Below are 21848 nucleotides of genomic sequence, written 5' to 3'. Positions count from 1 at the left end.
GAAGACAAATTTAGATTTTTCACATGTTAAGATCTATTGCTGATGGAAGCATTATGTGAAACTGTCAACTAGCAAGTGAAATTGTACAACACTGGAAAAGGCTGTGGATGAAGATAAATTTAGAGCCATTTGTATGGAAGTGAGAGATTGGATCTCACGGCCACATATGGGACCTCTGAGTGAATGAGTTTGAGTAGAAATACAGAAGTGGAGGAATAACAATAGGAAATGTCCATGATTAAAAGAATGAGAGAAAGAAGGAGCAGGGAAGATAGAGAATAGGAAATGAGAGATCAGGGAGGCAGGAAGAGAATCAGGACATTCTGGAAACAAAAAAAGAGTTTCAAAAAGGAGGAAAGAGCCAGTTTCCTCAGAGGCTGAGGAGAAGTAACAGTGGTAAAGACCTTTGAAGAGGTGAGGATAGAAGCAAAATTGCAAGGAGTGAAGAGAGAATGAGGATGAAGATACCAAAGTCGTGGTTACATATTGTTCATTTGAGGTTTGCATAGCTTTAGAATGAGGGAGAGGCTTAGCATAGGCTGGTAACCAGAGCTCAAATCATAGTGAGAACAAGGTGGTATTGTTGCCTGCAGGAATTTCATTCTCTGCCCATTCTGTCCTGTCACCAAATTGACCATGACTTCCCCAATATAGTAGCCTTTTAAAAATTATTCTTTCTTTTTGAAATGTACCTGTTCTGTGTCCCATTCCTTTGGAGCATCACGTTCCAAGTGTGTTCCAATAAATGGTAGATCTGCAAGATGTTGTCTGAGAAAGGACTGGGAAAAGGTCAAGAAAGACTGGGAAATGCTACAGGGAACATTATATGTTAAATGTCCTAAGAAGTTCTGATGAAAAGAAACCTATTTTAGAACCATAAAACTCTCAGTGGTTCTGTGGTACCCATATAAGGAAACTTTGCTTTAGAGTCTTTGTAATAGATAACTAATCAGATAAATTAATACACATTTGGTGTTAATGGTTTTGAAGGGGTGGTTAACCTTCTGATGTTAAATATTCATAAGTTACCATAGAATTCAATGAGATAATGCAAAAGAAATTCAGTGTGGGAATATTAGGTATTATGGATGGCAGGTAGGGATAAAATTGTGGTCTTTCAGACATCTCAAATCACACCATCCAAGTGAATGATGGCTATTCAATATCTGTATCACTCTTGGAGCAATAGCTAAGTCCTATATCCTTTTTATTAGGGCTATTACTGTGTTTCGACCCCAGAACTTCAATCAATTTTTCATCCAGCCTGAAGAATGGAAAGGAGGAGTAGAGCACCATGATGACATCTTATGTGCTGCATTTTTACCTCCACAAACTCTGGTTACAGGTCAATTGAATATTTGCTTGATAACCAGTGCTGAAAGTCTGGACTCACTCAAACACAAACAAGCAAACTAACAAAAAGCCTTTTATCACTGCAAAATGAATAGGTTCTTGAAGAGACAGGTTTTGCACTTAAAGCTACTCTTGGTCCTTATTTCTGTGGGGATGCATTAGTGATTATGACCATCAGCTCAAGAGCCTGGCTACCTGACTTCAGAGCCTGGTTCTACCACTTGCCACTGCATGATATCGAGCAAGTTATTTCAACTCTAAATCTCTTCCTTTGGATAGTTATGATATGTCTATATCTTGGTTTATAGTGAAGCTACATAAAATCTGTGTAAAATCTTCATAGTGCTTGGCATGTAGTGAGCTCATCAGTAAATATTAGCTTTTATTTTTATTGTTGCTTTTTCCAGGAGCAGCATTGGGACGTTGTGCAGTAATAATACTTCTGTGGCACTCAAGCTGTTTTGTCATGGGAGCATATTAACCCTTTGGCATAATTTAGCCTAAGTGCTGTTGGTTAGTAAGGAGCCCTGGTGGTTCAGTGGTTAAGTGCTCAACTGCTAACCAAAAGGTCAGAGATTCGAACCCACCAGCCACATTGGAGGAGAAAGACGTGGCTGTCTGCTTCCGTCAAGAGAGATTTACAGCCTTGGAAACCCTGTGGAACAGTTCTACTTTGGTCTATAGGAGCACTATGAGTCAGAATCGACTTGACGGCAATAGGTTTGGTTTTGGTTTTGGATTAATGTTGGTTAAAGACCTGACTTACAAAATGTCTACAAATTCAAGCTCTTAAAAGAGTCTACAGAACTGCCCCATAAGGTTTCCAAGGAGCACCTGGTGGATTCAAACTGCCAACCTTTGGTTAGCAACTATAGCTCTTAACCGCTGTGCCACCAGGATTTCCACAGACTTGCTTAGATGTGACATATTAAAGAGGATAAGAAAACATTGTATCATTTCCAGTCAAATAAAGCAATTTTTAAAGACAGGTTACTCCGTGAGATTATCAAATCCATGTTCTGACAGTCGAATTTTTTTGTAGAACCAAAAATGTCATCAATTAAGAGTAGTGAAAACTTACAGGAAAAGAGCCAAGATATCTATGAACTATGAATTGGTACAATACGAGGTTTGCTCATCTACCCACATTTAAAATTCCACTGTCTTCAGGACTTTTTTTTTTTTTTTTTTTTTCAGGACTTACTTGATTACCTTCTGATAGGTCAACTCTGTATTGAGTTTGCTTTTGTACCTTTATAGGTACTGGAAGTCCACCTCTGCAGACAGTATCAAGTAATGAAATGTGATGGAAACAGTGAAGTATAAGTCTTCGTGGTGTTATTGTGAAAGTGTCATAAAATATTATTGCAGTGTTGTGGTTGTAGATTTTACTGTATCTTACCCATCCTTCCACTTGGATGGTGAGTCGGTATTGGTGAATAGGATATCTCTTCATTTATTTGCATCCCATCAGTCGTATGTGAAAACGTTTGGTCAGGCACCTTGCAAGTAAACCATTTGAAAATTCTAGAAGATGGACACCTCCTTGGACAGATGAAATCTATCCTCTTGGCCAAGCTGTGAGTTACATAGGTTGATCTTTCCAGGACGATCCACAGAGCTACAGAGTTTAGCATGTGTTTCTCTCTTTTCTCTCCAACTTCCAAGAAAAACACCATCTGTGCATCACCCAAACTCAGCTCTTCTCTTCTGCTCTTCAGTTGATATGAACTCTCTGCTCAGTGGGTAGCTATCTTACTGAGCTGCTAAGAGCAGCAGTCTGGACACTCATTGATCCTCCCCAGGTCAGGCTTGGCCAGACTTAGTCTCACTCCTTGGACTTTTCTCTGTCTCTGTGGGGAGCAGTAGCGAAGGACTTTCTGCTGGAAAAATTTTGGAATTAGAAAAAGCAATATTCAATAAAAAATATAGGAGGGAGGTAATGAGGAGAACACACACACAAACATACCCACACTCACACACACAGATTTGTGGGGAACAGAAACCCTTGGCTTGATCTAGGAGGACCTGAATTACTTGTCCTCACTCAATAATAAAAAGTAATGATAATAATATTATTAACACTTTTTCAGTACTAATATACTAGGCACTATTCTAAAAAAAGAAAAAAAAATTTTTTTTTTTGGTACTCTTCAATCCTCACAAGCAACACTATGAGATACATACAGTTTTAACTCAGTTTTATAGATGAGGAAATTGAGGTAACAAGTAGAGTTAAATAAATTGCCTAAGGTGACACAGCTTGTAGATGGAATAACCAGGACTCAAACTCAAGCTGTTTAACTCCAAAGCCTTTACTCTGAATGTCTTACTATGATAAAATAAAATAGTATAACAGGTATTTCTACCATACCAACTGTACAGGTACGTTGTGAAGATCAAATGAGATATTGTGTGTGAAAGCCATTTTAAGCTGTGAAGTTTAATAAACATATTTAAAAAAACCCAGTATTAACTATCATTATTTATTCATGTCTCCAAAAATATATTGAGATAACAACTTCGAAATACTGTTGCTTATATTTTGTCTTTAATTTTCTGGCAATTTATCTTCTCCATGCTGCTTTATGTAGGAAGTTACGATGGAGAAATCATTCTGTGGAACAATAGCACAGAAAATGCTCACCACGTCCTTCACCCTGATTACCAGAGGCTGCTAAAATCAAAATTGGGTGAGTGCAAGTTTGAAACTAAAATGATGTGGCTGAGTCAAGCCACAGTAGACCTTGTTGTTTATGCACGTATCTGATGAAGCTTGCTTTTAAATTATAGATGATTGGCTATAAGCACAAGGGATTAGTGATATCACAGTCTTGTCAAAGTGACTAAAAAGAACCTTGAGATTTACTTGGCTTAGCAAATTCTCCATGGTGTGCCATTTCTTCTCTTTATGTCACATCAGCATTTCTGAATCACTGACATCAGGGAGCAGGACTTTCACTTTTATCCAGTTTAGTTTTTGCCAATAAACCTTGCCAAGCTGCCTTTGACTGAACCTTGGGTACTCCTTGGTAGGAAAACGGGAACACACTCATTTAATAGGCTGCTCAGGTTCAATCTAGAGCTTGTATTAAATATTATGCCACCTGGAAATCTTAAATTATTCCTTGCTTTAGAAACCTGTAAGAACCATTAGACGGAGGTATATTTTATGGGAGTTAAGCAGAGCACATCAATATTTTATACTTAAGCAAAATGTCTTGACAATTGCCTTTCATGTTTTACTTTAGTTTCAGGTAGGCTTTTCCTTAGACTAATTTATTTGGTTAATGAATATGTCATTCTTCATGGCCCAGTGAGATTCTGCTGTCTCAATTGCATAAACTCACAGAGGCTGGACTGGACCTTAGGAAAGGACTGATCCTCAGATACAACTTCTCCTGGAAAGCTGAGGAGGTAATGTGTGAAGAGGAAGAAAACCAACTTCAGAGATGTAGGGATTGCATGGCTGCAGACACAAAGCTCTGACCTGCTTTGTGAACAAAGAGCCAACCATTAACCAATAGGGTTCATTAAACCTGCCATAGCATGGGGTCACATGGGGTCGTCAATTGACTTGACGGCAACTAACAACGACAAATCTTCCATAGAGAGGGTGGAATTCTGCCTCTTCCTTTACACTGGCCTTCAGGAGAGTACCATCTTGCTCTAGAGCAAACCTAATTGTGGCTACCATTAAATACACAGAAAAATAGATAAGAGGGAAAAGTAGATAATGTTAAATTTCTAAAACACACAAAGAGACATTCTATAGATTTCTTGCTTCCAAATTTTGGAAAATAACTCTTCAGAGATTTTTTTTTGCATAACTATGTAAATACTACTCATGGGCTCCACGATGGCTCTTCCTAGTGTTCATTAGTGTGGCCTGGAGAAGATGTCTTTACATAATTGAAAACAGGAATGTCCTCTCCAGGGTAACTCACTAACAAATAGTATTGCTAGAAACTGATCATTTTAATACATTTAAATCGTCATAACATCTCATGCTCATTAAAATATTTGTAGGATTAATATTAATGATTAATAAGCTGAAATGCCATGATATTAGAATTACACTTGTTTTGAGCACATCAGGAGTTCTAAGATGTTAACAGTGACTCAAAATGAAGTTCCTATTAATTCATATCATGGGAAATCATGTGAACGGAATATGCAAAATGAAAATGAAATCAAACCATCCTTCAGGTTGTGGTTGAGGAAATGAATGAAATACTACAGAGGCTTGATGGATGTTGTTGATTGAAAATCTATTATGAAACTTAATGGAGTCATCCAAGACAGTGATGGAGGCAGACTTGCTGTTTTTAATAGGCAATAGTTTGAAAAGCAGATGTTTCTCTTCATTAAGATACTTAGCTTTGTTTCCCTCACAGACACAGAGCCTCATAAGCTTCTCAGTGCTGGCAGGAGCAGGCCCACCACCCCCATCGCAGACCAGGCCAACCTTGGAGCTTACTCCTCTGAGATTGACACTGAGGGCAATAATGCTGTTATGAGGCTTTGCTTCCTTGAAGCGAGAACAAACATTGCAGTAACAGGTGAAATATATATTTATATTTTGATTATAGACTGCTTTGATGTAGTGTAAAATAGTGGAAAAGGGAGCAACAAAGAAAGTTCAATATATTTCTATTTAGGTCTTGTAGAGTTTGTCATAACATCTACCTAACAGTTAGTACTGGGTCATGGGAGGCCAAGGCCAGAGGTTGGGGTTGAGTAGATGGGGCAAGGATAGGAGTCAGACTAAATTTTACTACCAGTTTGTACAATGCTGCATATGTGAAGATTAAAAAAAACAAAAATCAACCAAAAACCAACCCCTTGCCATTGAGTTGATTTTGACCCTATAGAGCAGAGTAGAACTGCCCCATAGGGTTTCCCAGGCTATAATCTTTATGGAAGCAGATTGCTGCATCTTTCTCCCAAAGAGTGGCTGGTGGGTTTGAACTGCCCACCTTTTGGTTAGAAGCTGAGTGTTTAACCGCCATGCCAGAAACCTGGCAAACTATTGACATGGGCAGCATTGAGCTGGTGTCCTAGCCATGGCATACATAGGTTTTCAGTGGGGCAGGGGCACAGAGAGAAATGTACTCTTATATACAAGGCGGAAGAGTCTGAGACTGATGGTTCAGGCATCTGGTATCAAATGGGCAGAGAGAAAATAATGGGAGAGCTTAGAGATGGAGCAATAGCATACTTTGAGATAACTGCTGATCCCAGGACAAGAGTTACCTGCTCTCTGGCTTGATACCTCTGTGTGTGTGTGTGTGTGTGTGTGTGTGTGTATACTTTCCAGAAAAAGTCAGGGTCCTGGTTAGATCTTCTGCTGAGGTATATGGTAACATTGGTGCTGCTGTATGATTGATTGCAGTTACTTGATATTATATAGATAAAATAAGCAGTTGCTTAATTCCCTCTTTGTTTTCAACGACTGCCATAGCATTGTGTTGATTTAGCGTGCATCTTCGCAGAATAAAAATCTGCTTTTGAGAATAATACATATTTTTTGAGCTTTCATCTAAAATAACTGCATTTGAGAAGTCTTTTAAAAAATATTTGGAATCTAGTCATGTATATGAGTTACATGCTTGAAAAAATAAACGAACATATCTAAACCGTGTTTTGATAGTCACTCATATCTGTTTTTCTGATGGAAAATATGCATTATTTCCATATAAACATTTTGAACATTAAGAACCAATAAATGTATATACCACCATAGAGTTTTAGAAACATTGTGGAATATTTAGATAGACTTTGAAATGGTTAGATCTTAAAACTTTCTATTTTCTGGAACTCATCTATTTTCACAATTATGCCAGAATTGCTCTCATTTTCTGGACACTAATTCTTCTTAATTATCAGTATTCCCAAATCGTTTCCACTGAATCGTCTATATGCCATTGTTTCTACCTTAAATAGACATGATTGTTAATTGGCAGTACATTTGTGAAGTGAACTAGAAGTCATCTACAGATTTAACAAATAATAATAATAACTTTGTGCAGAATAATAATTTAGGTAAAATACTCTACAAAGCATATAAAAATTGAGAATGAAAAGCTTAGTTCTAGACCTATGAACAAATGAAAAGGGGTTCCATATGACTTAAAATGAATTCTTGATAAAAAAATTAAAAACAAGGTAGCAGATCGAACTCTAAGTTTGCTGCTATATAGAGAAATAAAAACCAATAGCCAGGCTGGTATAACTACATATATGTATCTAACTCTATGAAAGAGATATTTCACTTCTTTGGTGCATGCATCCAGTGGGTTATTAAAGACATTGGGTTTTATGTAACCAGAGTATTATTGGAATGTTGAAATTAATGTTTAATAATTTTATTTGAGGAATCTAATGAATTCCATCTAATTTTATAAATTATCTGAATAATGAATGAAGGAAAGGGAATGAAACTAAATTCAATGGAACATTTTCCATTTCCTATGTTATTTAATACACACCACAACCCAGTGGTGTTATCATAGGGTTATCTCCATTTTATATTTGAAAGAATTAAAATGGCTGACTGTTTTGAGAATTGATTCTGGGAATGCCTGCCTCTTCAATGCCTATACATTTTCCTTGGGGCAAGATACTGAAGATGTTGCTTCTTGTATTTGTTACAGTTGTCTAATTAGATTTTTCATTTACATGTTAGAAGGAGCTAACCTTGTATCATGTGGAGGATCTGGTTATGTCAGATTTTGGGATACATTTAAGAAACAACTTCTGGCTGAATTTGTGGCTCATAGTGGAGTTGGATCCATTATTATGTCTATTGATAAATTGAATCGATACCTTGTCACAGGAGATCTTGATGGATGGTTGAAAATCTGGAATATAGAGGTAAATAGAAATTTTCTCACATAATCTTTGTTATTTTTTATTGCCTTTGTTGCAGATAACTATTAGGAAGGTCATGTCTGTCTCCTGAATAAAAGGAGAAATGTTCAGCTTGAATATTTTAAAGAAAACATTCACATGTAATGACAAGAGACATAAATAATTTATGGAGAAAAACAAACAGATTTATCTCAATATTGAAAATCTTCTGTTAATATATAATCAAGTCAATTGCCCAATTTAGGAATGCAATATCCTCAGTAAGGCACTATAGCATTGTCTGAACATACATTAATAAGATATATCTTATTTGAAATAAGACTGTAAACATACCTTTAATGAATATGGGCTTTTCATCTGACATTTTATCCTGAGTTGAAGTTTTTTGTGTCACTGATTATTAGCTTAATTTTCTAATAATATTATAAAACTATATAATATGTGACTGACTATATATGGTTACAGGAGCCCTGGTGGTATTAGCAGTTTAGCACTCAGCTGCTAAACATAACAGCTGCTCCTCAGGAGAAAGATGAGGTAGACTGCTTCTGTAAAGATTACAGCCTTGGAAGCCCTGCACAACAGTTTTGCTCTGTTCTAGAGGGTCTCTGTGAGTCAAAATTGACTCGATGACAATGAGTTTTTTTTTTTTTAATATACGATTAAGTTCATTGCAATCAAATAATTGCCTTTACTATATATATTTTTTTCAGTCTCCTCCCCTTTCTTTTCACTCTGGAGCCAGTGAAATTGGTTAGAATTTTTTTTTTTCTTACTCTTGATAGATTTTTACCTCTGTTATCATGAACTTTTCTTTTGCATTTGAATTACAGTATATTGTTCCCAAATGTAACCTTTTCTCATTTCCTTCTCAGACTCTAAAAAATAAAAAACAAGTGCTATACCCCAGTAAGTATTTAATATTTGGATTTCTTCTACAATCCTGGCATTTTTCATCATTCAGGAGTACTGCCTTAATTCCAGTAAGAACAAAGTCACGCAGCCCCCTACTCTGATCAGATCTTTCCAACCCCATGAAGACCGGATAATTTGCCTAGAGATGTGTGAGCTGGGTGGCCGATGGCTGATCATTTCCTCCTCTGCAGATTGCAGCATTTCTGTGACTGATGTTTGCGGTTCTCCTGTTGGGATTTTTGGTCAGGTAGGAATAGTGCTTCTTTTTTTTTTTTTTTTATCCTAGTATTTACTTGACATTTAGTATGAACTTGGGTTGATTTCCATTTGAATCTTGTCTACTGTTCAATGTTTGTTAGTCATTAAATGAACATTTCTGAACAGGTTCCATTTCTGAATCTGTAGCTCCAGGTATCTCTTGTCCCTTGTGCTATTAGCCATAGCTGTTCCATCAAGTGGAGGACACCAGAGACGTGTAAAGATGGTGGCTCTGTGCAGCTCAAAATATTATAGGACTTCTAAGAAAAAGAAATTAATTCCTGCAGTTTCAATATTTACTAAAATTACAATGTGGATAAAATTACCGTGTTATTAAACAAATATTCAACTAGGAATGCAAAGTAATAATCAAGCTAATAAACAAATATAGAAAATTTTATAAAAACCAAACCTTCCTACTTATCAGGTCTACCCCTGCCAAAATAATAGCTAACATTTGCTGATTTTTTTCTGTGTGCCTGGAACCCTGTTCTAAGGTCTTTACATGGATTATTTAATCATCACAATTGCCCCATGAGTGAGGAACTCTTATTATTCCCATTTTACAAATGAGAAAACAGAGGCAGAGAGCATTTGGGTAAATTGAGCTCTCAGAAGCTAATAAATGGTAGAGTTTAGTTTTTAACTCAGGCTAGCTCACTTTAGAACTTCTGCTTTTAACTCCTGTTGCTCATAAGGCTAAGCTCTGATTTACACCTGCCCACGGAATAAAATGGATGTGGGGAGCATTGAAGAAAAGAAATATTCATTGTCTTACATTTCTATTCTTCCTTTCTTTTCTTTTCATGGAAATGTTACCCCTGTTACCTTTGTGCTTTTGGAGACAAAATGTGTCTGATCATTTTCAGCAAGCACTGTTCCATACGTAGTGCTATAAAGTTAAGGCTAAAACCACAATTTCTCTCTGGGCAGCTGGCTTGGTTTTATTCACTAGGCTCAGGTACCACTCGTCCTGTGACAACACAACTTTTAGTGTTGGGAGACAAGGTCTGTTGTTGCTGAATTTGTGAAGTCACTCTGATAATGTCAACCTGTATTGAAAGAATCCTATACATCCCTTCAAATTGTATAGAATGCATGGAGGAGGATGGAAAACAGATAAAACATTGAGGGAAGGGAGTCCACATTTGGCTGGGCAACACTTGTGTCTCAATACAACACTCAAACGCTTCTTCAGTCACTTCTATAAAAATAAGCCAAGTGCTAGACTTTGTCAGGAAAAACAGCAGCTCAGTGGGAAATCAAATGGTGTGTGGGTACATGTTGGTGGGCGAGACAGGGTGAGGCGAGGCTAGCATTCGGACCAAAAAAAGAACTAGAAGGCTGCTTCTGGCCGTTGAAGAAGCTGGTGCAACGCTGACATTGCTACAATGCAACAAGAACTCTGGTGAGATGAAGTGGAGGTTTGAATGACAAGTAAAGAAACAAAGTGTCATCAAGTAGGTGGTGCCTGGAGTAAAATAAGTCCATGACAAGGCGTTAAAGTAAGAAATAAGACCACTCTAGGTGCAGATGTCATGTAAACTATGCCCATCTGACACAATGCAAGGTTAAATTTTATTTTAATTATAAATAGTTTTGGTAAAATTGTTCATTTTTATGCTTTTGATGAATCTAGGAAAACTGAAGATTGTCAAAAATGAAATGGAATACATAAAGATTGATATCGTAGACATTATCGAGCTGAAATGGACTGGTATTGACCCATTTTGAATCAAACAATCATATGGTCTACTCTGCCAGGAAGGAAAATTGGAGAGGAATGGCCTCTTGTTTATCATCAAAAAGAACTTTGCAAGATCTATCCTGAAGTACAATGCTGTCAGTGACAGGATAAATATCCATATACCTATAAGGAAGGCCAGTTAATATGAATATTATTAAGATTTATGCACCACCCACTAAGCCCAAAGATGAAGAAATTGAAGATTTTTACCAGATTTTGTAGTCTGAAATTGATCAGACATGCAATCAAGATGCATTGATAATTACTAGTGATTGGAATGTGAAAGTTGGAAACAAAGAAGAAGGACCAGTAGTTAGAAAATGTGGCCTTGGTGATAGAAACAATGCTGGAGATCGCATGTTAGAAATTTTCAAAGCAAAGGCTTCTTCATTACAAGTACCATTTTTGAACAACATAAACAGCAGACAGAATACACAAGAATCAAATTGACTACATCTGTGGAAAGAGATGATGGAGAAGTTCAATATCATCAGTCAGAACAATGCCAGGGGCCGGCTGTGGAACAGATCATCAGTTGCTCATACACAAGTTTAAGTTGAAGCTAAAGAAAATTAAAACAGGTCCATGAGAGCCAAAGTATGACCTTGGGTATATACCACTTGAATTTAGAAACCATCTCAAGAATAGATTTGATGCATTAAACACTAACGACTGAAGATCAGACGAGTTGTGCAAGGACATCATACATGAAGAAAGCAAAAAGTTCTTTAAAAAACAGGAAAGAAAGAAAATGAATGTCAGAAGAGACTCAAATTTGTCCTTGAATGCACAGTAGCTAAAGCGAACAGGAGAAATGATGAAGTAAAAGAGCTGAACAGAAGATTTCAAAAGGCAGCTCAAGAAGACAAAGTAAAGTATTATAATGAAATGTGCAAAGACCTGAAATTATTAAACCAAAAGGGAAGAACACTCTTGGGATTCCTCAGGCTGAAAGAACTAAAGAGAAAATTCAAGTCCGGAGTTGCAATATTGAAGGATTCTATGGGCGAAGTATTTGAATGACACAGAAAACATCAAAAGAAGATGGAAGGAATACACAGAGTCAATGTACCAAAAATAATTGGTCAACGTTCAACCACTTCAGGAGGTAGCATATTATCAAGAACCAATGGCACCGAAGGAAGAAATTCAAGTAGCACTGAAGGCATTGGCGAAAAACGAGGCTCCGGGAATTGATGGAATACCAACTGAGATATTTCAACAAATGATGCAATGCTGGAAGCGTTTACTTGTCTATGCCAAGAAATCTGGGAGACAGCTACCTGGCCAACCGACTAGGATAGACCCATATTTGTGCCATTTGAAAGAACGGTGATCCAACAGAATGCAGAAATTATTGAACAATATCATTAATATCACACACAAGTAAAATTTTGCTGAAGAAAATTTTAAAAAATTGTTGCAGCAATATGTTAACAGGGAATTGCCAAAAATTCAAGCCAGATTCAGAAGAGGACGTGGAACGAGGGATATCATTACTGATGTCAGATAGATCTTGGCTGAAAGCAGAGAATACCAGGAAGATGTTTACCTGTGTTTTATTGACTGTGCAAAGGTATTGAACTGTGTGGATCATAACAAATTCTGGATAACCTTGCGAAAAATGGAAATTCCAGGACACTTAATTTTGCTGATAAGGAACCTGTGCATAGAATAAGGAGATGCTGCATGGCTTAAAATCAGTAAAGGTGTGCATCAGGGTTGTATCCTTTCACCATACTTACTCAATATGTATGCTGAGCAGATAATTTGAGAAGATGGATTATATGAAGAACACTACATCAGGATTGGAAGAAGACTCACTAACAACCTGTGATATAAAAATAACATAACCTGCTTGCTCAAAGCAAAGAGGCCTGGTGAAGATCACAGACTACAGCCTTCAGTATGGATTATACCTCAACCTAAAGAAAACAAAACTCCTCACAACCGGACCAATAAGCAATATCATGATAAACAGAGGAAAGATTGAAGTTGTCAAGGATTTCATTTTTCTTGATCCACAATCAATGCTCATGGAAGCAGCTGTCAAGAAATAAAATGACATACTGCACTGTGCAAATCTGCTGCAAAAGATCTCTTTAAAGTGTTAAGAAGCAAAGGTGTCAACTTGAGGACTAAGATGTTCCTGAACCAAGCTGTGGTATTTTCAATCACTTCATATTCATGTGAAAGCTGGACAATGGCTAAGGAAGGCCAAAGAATTGATGCCTTTGAATTATGGTGTTGGTGAAGAATATTGAATATACCACGGACTGCCAGAAGAAGGAACATCAAATCTATCTTGGAAGAAGTACAACCAGGATGCTCCTTAGAAGCAAGAATGGTGAGACTTCATCTCACATACTTTGGACGTGTTATCAGAAGGGACCAGTTCGTAGAGAAGGACATCATGCTCAGTAAAGTAGAGAGTCAACAAAAAAGAGGGAACTCTCAAGGAAATGGATTGACACTGCGACTACAATAATGAGCTCAGACATAGCAATTATGGTGAGGATGGCACAGAACTGAGCACTATTTTGTTTTGTTGTACTTAGGGTCGCTATGAGTCGGAAACAACTCAACAGCACCTAGCAACAGCCTGCTTTTGGTATTTTTCATTAGTTATTTTTGTAACATCTCTCTCTCTTTGAAGGAGTTCATCCCCAAAAAGCTGGCATGAAAATAGTTTTTTTTCTCTTCTTTCTAAAGACAGGAAAAGATCCACCAGAGTTAGATTTACAAACTGGGCAAAGCTGGGGACAGCTGGGTTTTCTAGTCCCTTCTGTTGAACTTTTTTTTTTAAGCACTCATTTTTTTTTTTTTTATCAAGCTGTCTTAAGTATGGGTATGAGACAAAGTGAGAGAAAGAGAGAGAGAGCACAGGGAGGAGGGAAGGGTACAGGAGAGACGATAATAAATTATCAGACAGCTGAAAACAGCAGCGGCGAACGTCCTCCTCATGGTGTGTAAGAAGTGACACTCTTTTACAGAAAGACCAGCAAGTTATAGGAAACAGACATACATAGATAAGACAGGGAAGGGGCCCAATGAGTAAATATAATGAGGACCAGAATGAGCTTTATTGAACAAATTTGATTTGTACCTTAGTACAAATTTGTATTTTGCACACCTGCCCTATATTTGAATGATACATTTGACTTATAGTCTAAAAAAACAGGGAAAAAAGAATAATCAGGATAAAAAGCAGTAATGTTCTATAATTTCCTAAATTCACCTAATTTTCCAGTTGCATGTAGTCTGATAAAGTATTTAAAATTTAATGTAATGTGATTCCATTATTTTATGAAAGAAGTTTTATTTAAAAGAACCATGAAACACTTTTATAACATAGCTATTGATCTTAGGTTGGGTTTCTAGTTGGATTTTTAAAAGTAAGTGGTGTCGTGTGTCTATTTCTAGAGTCAGAAAAATAGGAATGGGGTTGATTTACCCAGAGACACACATTTTTCCAGAAAACTGTCAGATGCTTGTTGGACAAAAAGAAATTAGATGAAACCTGCTCTACTATCTGGCCCCTCCTCAAGCACTAACGACTGTTGTGTTGGGTGGCATTTGTGTCCTGGCATCTCCACTCATCCTCGTCTAATTGGTATGATGGCCAGTGCCTTTATGCTTATTTACCCAGTTTTTAAAATTTGATTTAGTTGACTACATTTAAACATCGAGTGGTTTTATAAAAAGATCCAGATTTCTGTCTTCTCTTGAAAAAGAACATATGCTATTCCCATGTAGTATGTAGTATATATGGCCCTCTTTATATTAAATAGGTTCTCTCCAGTTCACTGCAGTTCCCACTTTTTCCTCTTGACTGTCAACTCTATTGCTGAATTTCATTTGCTGTTTGTCATCTTATATGAAGCCTGATTCACTCGTCTACACTATCTGTCTGGCCCTGTAGGCATTTCACTTTGCAAACTCTGATGAAATGTCTGCTCAGTTTGTAGGCCAGTTAAATATCCTCGGAATGTCCAAAGTTAATATCACACAGGCTATGTTCTCAGGCCTCAATGGCTCAAGTGTTAAGTGCTCAGCTGCTATCTCAAAAGTCAGCAGTTCAAACCCACCAGCTGCTTCATGGGAGAAAAGACCTGGCTACATGTTCTTGTAAACATTTCAGCCTAGAAAACCCTATGGGAAAGTTCTATCTGTCCTATGGGGTCAGAATGCATCAGAATTGATTCCACAGCACACAATAACAACGAAATGTCCTCAGGTGCATTCCCGTGTGCCAGTGTGAATTGATACAAGGAAATGGGCTCTGTATTCAAAATATGAAATAGATTATCAATGGTGAGCTGTTGTTAGATGGATGCATATTAAGAGTTGTAGCCAAGATATGTGAAAACAATCATATAACATATATTTTCTGGAAAAAATTCTCAATATTTGGACTGACTTTTGAAGGTGAATGTTTCTTTTTGATTTTAGGAGGTGAGATGCAAAGAAAGTATTTGTAGGAAAAATTAACTCTGCCAATTTTTCAACATACTTTTTTTTTGTAAATATACACCTTAACATTCAGGATTCTAAAGTGAAATGGTAAATTTTTTTGGGTAGTACAGTGTTACCTCTCCAGGCAGTTTTTCAGTCTTTCTTACGTCTCTTAACACTTCCTACATTTATTAAAGTTCAATGTATATATCCCTGAAAGGCAGAAGGTCTTTGAGGCCAGGAACCATGTCTTATTCTTTTCTTGCGTCCTCAGGATTTCAACTATTTTAAGACTAAAAAAAGTAGGCACTCATTGAGTATTTGATAAAAAATAAAATACATCTCTTTGTTTTTTTCAGGCAAAGCACTGGCAAATAGAAGATTGTATTTCCCTTCCAAAAAGAGATACGAACTTAAGGGAAAGTGAAATTCAAGAGAAAAGCATAAGGACAATTCCTTTACTTTCTAAGGAAGAATTATGTTTAGGCCCAACAGAACATTCTCTACACGATAAGAAAAACAAAGATGACTCAACATACAAGTAAGTAATTTTAAATATTACTCAGATGTCAACTGGAGTTTTCCTAGTCTATGAGATTAAGATTGTCCCAAACTACCTTCTGTGCTCTGTGAAATGTCCAGACTGCTCATTTAAGAATTATTGAACTAACTGAATCAGCTTTTCGGGTTCATCTGTCACTTCTCCCTGGAACATGTCCAGGAATCCTATGTAGAAAACATACAAGCTCAATAAAGTTGTCGGCTGTAATAAGTCCTTTGTGGATTCCATCTAATACTGAAATTACAGGCATTTCTCTTTAAGAAAATATGGTTGTGTCAAAAGGGGGAAATGTGGAACAGATTTTTAAATTTCTATGAAATCCAGTCTCACTGGACCCATTGAGCCTGGAAGAATCACTGAATCTATTGCCCTGAGATAATCTTTAAACCTTGAACCAAAATTATCCTTTGAAGTCATGTTTCCCCAAACAACATTTTAGCTCAATTAGTAAAAAATTTTTACCTTGAGAATTGAGCTCTTTTAAAGAATTACCTATATGAGATAAAATTGACAATAGTACCTTTAGAGTATGGATGAGAAGTTTAGGGAAAAGTGAGCCTAAGTTAACTGGGGGGGTGAAACAAGTTGGGTCCCATTAAAAACCCATTGCCATTGAGTCAGTTCTGACTCATAAAGTTCGGTAGAGATAGCGAAAGTGATGACTCAACAAGAAGAATGCAACCAATGTCACTGAATTATACATGTAGAAATTGTTAAATGGGTGTATGTTTTGCTGTGTATATATTTTCACCAAAAATATGATAAAAAAGAAAATAAGATATGTGTTCTGAAAAATGTGCCTTTTTACCTAATAAGTAAACTAAAGAGAGAATCACACCAGTGCTTGCGCATATGAAAAAAAAAAAATGTAAAATAAAATAAATAAGTGAAAGAATTTAGAAAGACTAAAGAGGAAAAGAGGAAAAGACACATTTGATGTATGTGTATGCAGGCAGCGGTATGTTAAGACGGAAGGGGAAAATCCAGTAAAAAAAGATGGAAAAACAGAAAAAAGGCAATGGAAAATGGAAGAAGCAGAACAAAGGAACAACTTAAATGATTTAAAAATATGTTCTTAACTCCAAAGATTGTTTTTTTTTTTTCAGGATAAAATCTTGGTAAACATTATCTTGTGGCATATATATAACACTGAGTTTCTATAGTGCTTAAGGTATTTTATAATCTTATGTGTGAGAAGTAGGTAGGTGGTAAAAAGTTCTCTTCATTTTAAGTACTGGGGACATGAAGATAAATGTAGAATTTAAGATAGTAATAGGAAGTCCTAATGCTAAGTTAACAGCTGATACAGAGAAATAGGTTTACTTTTTTCTTTCAATTCTGAAAACAATCATACTACCACTAGAAAAAGAAAAGATAAAATAATTGAATGGATAAAATAAGGAATAAAAACCACAGTGAACATTCATTTTTCTTAATTTATAGCAATATTTGGTTTCTGAACTCACATAATTATTCTAATGTAGAAAAATTGTAATGAGACTAATAATTTAGACAACATAATGTTAGAACACTTCTTTATTACAAGAATAATACATATTCATTACGGGAAAATTCCAAAGTACAAAAAAAAGAAAGGAGAAAAATATGACAAGAAATCATCTGTAGCAAAATTGTTGCTAACATTTAGGCATTTTACTCTCCAGGCCTTGTTCTGGGGATACTTACAAATATACAAATCCAAATTTTATAAAAATGGGGACTTACATAATACATAGCCTTTTTCTTAATTAAACAAATATACATCAAACACATTTCCATACTAATCAATACGAGTGTCCAAAGGTGTCAACATTTGTAGCGGCTCCCTAGGAATTCATTGCGTTACCTGATCTGGGTGTGTGCCCTGGAGCAGTCCAGCCAATGAAACATACTCCAAGTCAGAAAGAGTGAGAAAGTTTATTAAGGAATCCACTTGACGGCACTGGGTTTGGGATACATCACCAGGGACCCAGCAGCAACGCAGGCTATCTCTATGGAGTCCCAAAGAGCAATTTTACATTAGAGCTTGTATAGAATCTTACAAGGGTTAAAAGTGTCTTCGTAGTCCCCTGCCAAATATTTCTTTATTAGGCTAAAGATATACATACCTGATACCTGGGCTCCAACTTTGCTGTGGGGGATTGTATGCCACAGGTAGTCTGGACAGAACAAAAGGTTATTTGCGTCAGTTTTAGAACAAAGAACGAAGTCATTAACTTTTGGTCAAAACAAAGTCATTAACAGAGGTATGTGAAGGAGGTAGGCAGAGGAAGAAAAACTTGTAGGTTTATCCTGGCCTTAGTTATGTTACTGGGTCACTGGGTCACTGGGTCAGTTATGTTAAGCTCTCAGTTACCCATTTTGAAAAAGGAGAAAACATGCTGCGGGGTATTGGGGTCACAACTGTGTGACTAACCAATTCTCTTCTTTTCAAACATTTAGACTATTTACAGATTTTAATGGGCAAAAGATTTCTTTAAATATCTTTACATGCACTTGTCAGAGTAGCTGACTGAATTCATCATTAGAATAAATTATTTGAAATGTAATTGCTAAGTCAAAAGCTTTAAAGGCCTTTGGGTCCTGTGCTTTTAAATTGCTGCCCTGAAGTAAGGAACCAGGGGGCACTCCTGCAAACAGAATACGAAAACAGCTGCTTTCCTGACTCTCAGCAAACACTGGATGTTATCATTGTCTTAAAACCATTGATTTAAACTGTATTTTTAAACTGTGAAAGTGAACATTTTTCCACGTTTGTTAACGTTGGTATTTCCCAGTGAACTGCATAATAATGACAAGGAAGTTGAGAGGTATTGGAGGTCTACTAGGCTAAATTCCTGCAGCATTCTTAAGAGAAATGCATTCCAGCCTCTTGAATATTTCTAAGTGACAATTCACTCACTGTCTTACAGATAGCATTCTTTGTTATTGAACCATTCTTTAGTATTGTTTGTTGTCAGGTGCCAGTCAAGTTGATTCCAACTCAAAGCAAAGGAAATACTGCACTGTCCTGCACCATCCTCACAACGCTTTATTATAGGATAGCCTAATGTTAGTCAAAATCTGTTCATTTATAAAACTCTCACTTATTGATCTTCCTTACTATACAGTAACAAAGAGCAAGTCTACTGTCCTCACTGTTATTTGACACATTTCCTTTTGGCTACCATTAAAAAAATAATTATGGGGAAAGGGTTAATTATTAGAAAACAGAATGAGAGTATCAGATTGGAAATGAAAAAGAAATTTCTGTTAGTTTGCAAGTAAGATTATATGAGGCTAAAGACAATTCCAGGTTAACGGCTCCAATGCTTCTTAGACATGTGAAATCATGATGTTATAAATTCTATACTACTGTTAAGAGGGAGGAAATATTTAATATTATTTATATGTCATTGATTACCTAATTATTCTGCCAGTAGATTTTATGTGAGAAATTAAATTATAAAATTGATGGATAGTTATGAGAAAAAAATCCACAAAACATTAAAATCTCATTTTAAATTAGGCCTAATATGATGTAAAACACTTTGAGGTTTGAAAATCTACTTTCACCAACAATCTGTGCCAGTAACTATCCTATGTCCGTGTATGACAAAATGAAATCAAATGGAAGTCTACTCAACTTTTAAGTCATAAAATTTAAGTCTTAAAAGTACCAGTGTGGCAAATTATTATGTTTGGGAGTTCCACAACTCCTTTCTTTTTGTTGTATCAAAAAGTAACTCCTAGTTCCTAGGAATATTAGAACTTGCTCTACTAGGTCGTTGAAACTCCCTGTTTTGAGTGAAAAGTAATGTCTTTTTCTTACTTAAAGTAATAGTAACCAACACTTATTGTGCTCTTACCATATTTTATGAACTATTCTAAGGACTTTATTAACTCATTTAATTCTCACTACAGCAGCCCTAGGACATCCAAAAACCCAGTGCTGTCATAGCTAGTACTATCATTCCTATTTAATGGGTAAAGAAACTGAGGCAGAGAGGTGTTAAGTGACTTGAGCAGGTCAACAAGAGGTGAACCTGGGATCCAAACTCTGACTCCAGTGTCAGTACAGGTTTCTACTACTCTCTACTGCCTGCCCAATAGGCTAGTGTCGTGTGAAAGTATTGAAAAGTAATTGGTGGGACTTCCGGCCAACATGGCACCAGAGACAGAAGCACCACACTGTCCCTCCATAGTAAAGGCCTGAAAAACTAAATAAAACAGAGACAAATGTCATTCCTGGAACCAGAAGTGTCAAATGAAGAGATAAAGAACTCAGCCAAACACTGAATGGAATAAGAAACTGACAGAGGACAGACAGACAGGAGAGATACGTGCAGAGATCCCTTATCAACTAAAGAAGCACAGAATCACCATCTTGGATGCCTGTCAGGGAATGGCGGACAGGGAGATCAGGAAAGCAGCTCCACGGATCTCCCAGCAGGAGACAGAGCACCCAGTAACCAGCGATACATGCTTTCCCATGCCCCAACCTCTCTCTGCTGCTCTACCTCTGAGCTTCCTGGCTGCCTGCAGTGGCTTGCCTGGCTGGGAAGTGCAGCATCTGTGCCACTTGGATTTGTTCCACCCACATCGCGGATCGATGGACAAGGAGTACGGGGAATCAGCTTCACAAGGTTCCCAGCAGGAGACAGAGCACTGGGTAATGAGTGATCTGTGCTTTCCTAGCCCCAACCCTCTCCCGTCTTCAGCCTCCTCTTCTTCCTGCCAGCTGCAGTCTCTTTGCCGGTAGGCAACTGCTTCCGCCCTGGGCTGCTTGGATTTGCCCTGCCCACTCTGGCTGGGCCCTTGAGCTGATGTTGCTTCTTTCCATTTCTTTTGATTTCTTCCATGTCTCCCACTACCTCCCCCTCCATTCTCTCGAACAACTGGCTCTGTGTGCCATCTTTGCTTCTTCTTAAAAGTCTGTGAAGCCCCACTCTACTGGGGGACCACTCTCCCAGCCTGCGATACCACGCTGATGGGATCCCTGGGGCTTTTTTTTTTTTTTTTTCTTTTTTCCGCTTTCCTCCATATTGTTTGTTTCTTTGTTTTCTTTCTCTTTTCATGCTTGGGAGCCCCTTCTAGCCAGGCTGCACTGCGCGGCTTAGGAGCCACTCCCCTAATCTGCACAGCCATGTAGGTGGGGTCCCTGGGAGAGTTTCTTTCTTCCTTCCTTCCTTTCTTTTCTTTCTTCCTTCCTTCCTTTCTTTCTTTCTCTCTCTCTCTCCCCCTTTCTCCCTTTCTTTCTTCCTTTCTCCTTCCTTCCTTCCTTCCTTCCTTCCTTCCTTCCTTCCTTCCTTCCTTCCTTCCTTCCTTCCTTCCTTCCTTTCTCTCTCTTTCTTTCTTTTTCTTTTTTTTCTTTCTCTCTTTCTCTCTCTCTCCTTCCTCCCTCCCTCCCTCCCTCCCTCCCTTCCTTCCTTCCTTTCTTTCTCTCTTTCTCTCTCTCTCTTTTTTCTCTCTTTCTTCATTTCTTAGTTCTCATTTATCTATACTTACCTTCATTTCCTGCCTCCTGAATACCTGGAGCTGTGTGACATCTATACCCCCTCTAGCCAGGCTATGCTATCCAGCTGGGAGCTACTTCCCTCTTCTTTGTGGCTGCACAAGTGGGACCCCTGGGGGCCTTTTTCCCTTTTTTTTCCAAATTTTTATCTAGTTATTTTTCTCTTTTTCCTGTTTTCTTTCTTTTTTCCT

At 37.3% G+C, this 21848-nt stretch overlaps 1 protein-coding gene across 1 annotated transcript in view; it reads left to right on the top strand.

The window, feature by feature from the left end:
- The window catches only part of WDR49 (WD repeat domain 49), a 202486-nt gene that overhangs the window by 126373 nt on the left and 54265 nt on the right, over positions 1–21848 (top strand). Inside the window, exons 11-16 of the mRNA XM_003416272.3 lie at positions 1215–1345; positions 3948–4046; positions 5751–5915; positions 8042–8229; positions 9191–9388; positions 15961–16142. Of these exons, the coding sequence (XP_003416320.3) occupies positions 1215–1345; positions 3948–4046; positions 5751–5915; positions 8042–8229; positions 9191–9388; positions 15961–16142 (963 nt within the window). The remainder of the gene's footprint in view (positions 1–1214; positions 1346–3947; positions 4047–5750; positions 5916–8041; positions 8230–9190; positions 9389–15960; positions 16143–21848) is intronic.

The sequence above is a fragment of the Loxodonta africana genome, chromosome 23 (genome assembly GCF_030014295.1).
Source record: "Loxodonta africana isolate mLoxAfr1 chromosome 23, mLoxAfr1.hap2, whole genome shotgun sequence".
Classification (NCBI taxonomy): Eukaryota; Metazoa; Chordata; class Mammalia; order Proboscidea; family Elephantidae; genus Loxodonta; species Loxodonta africana.
This window is presented reverse-complemented; position numbering and strand designations above follow the sequence as displayed.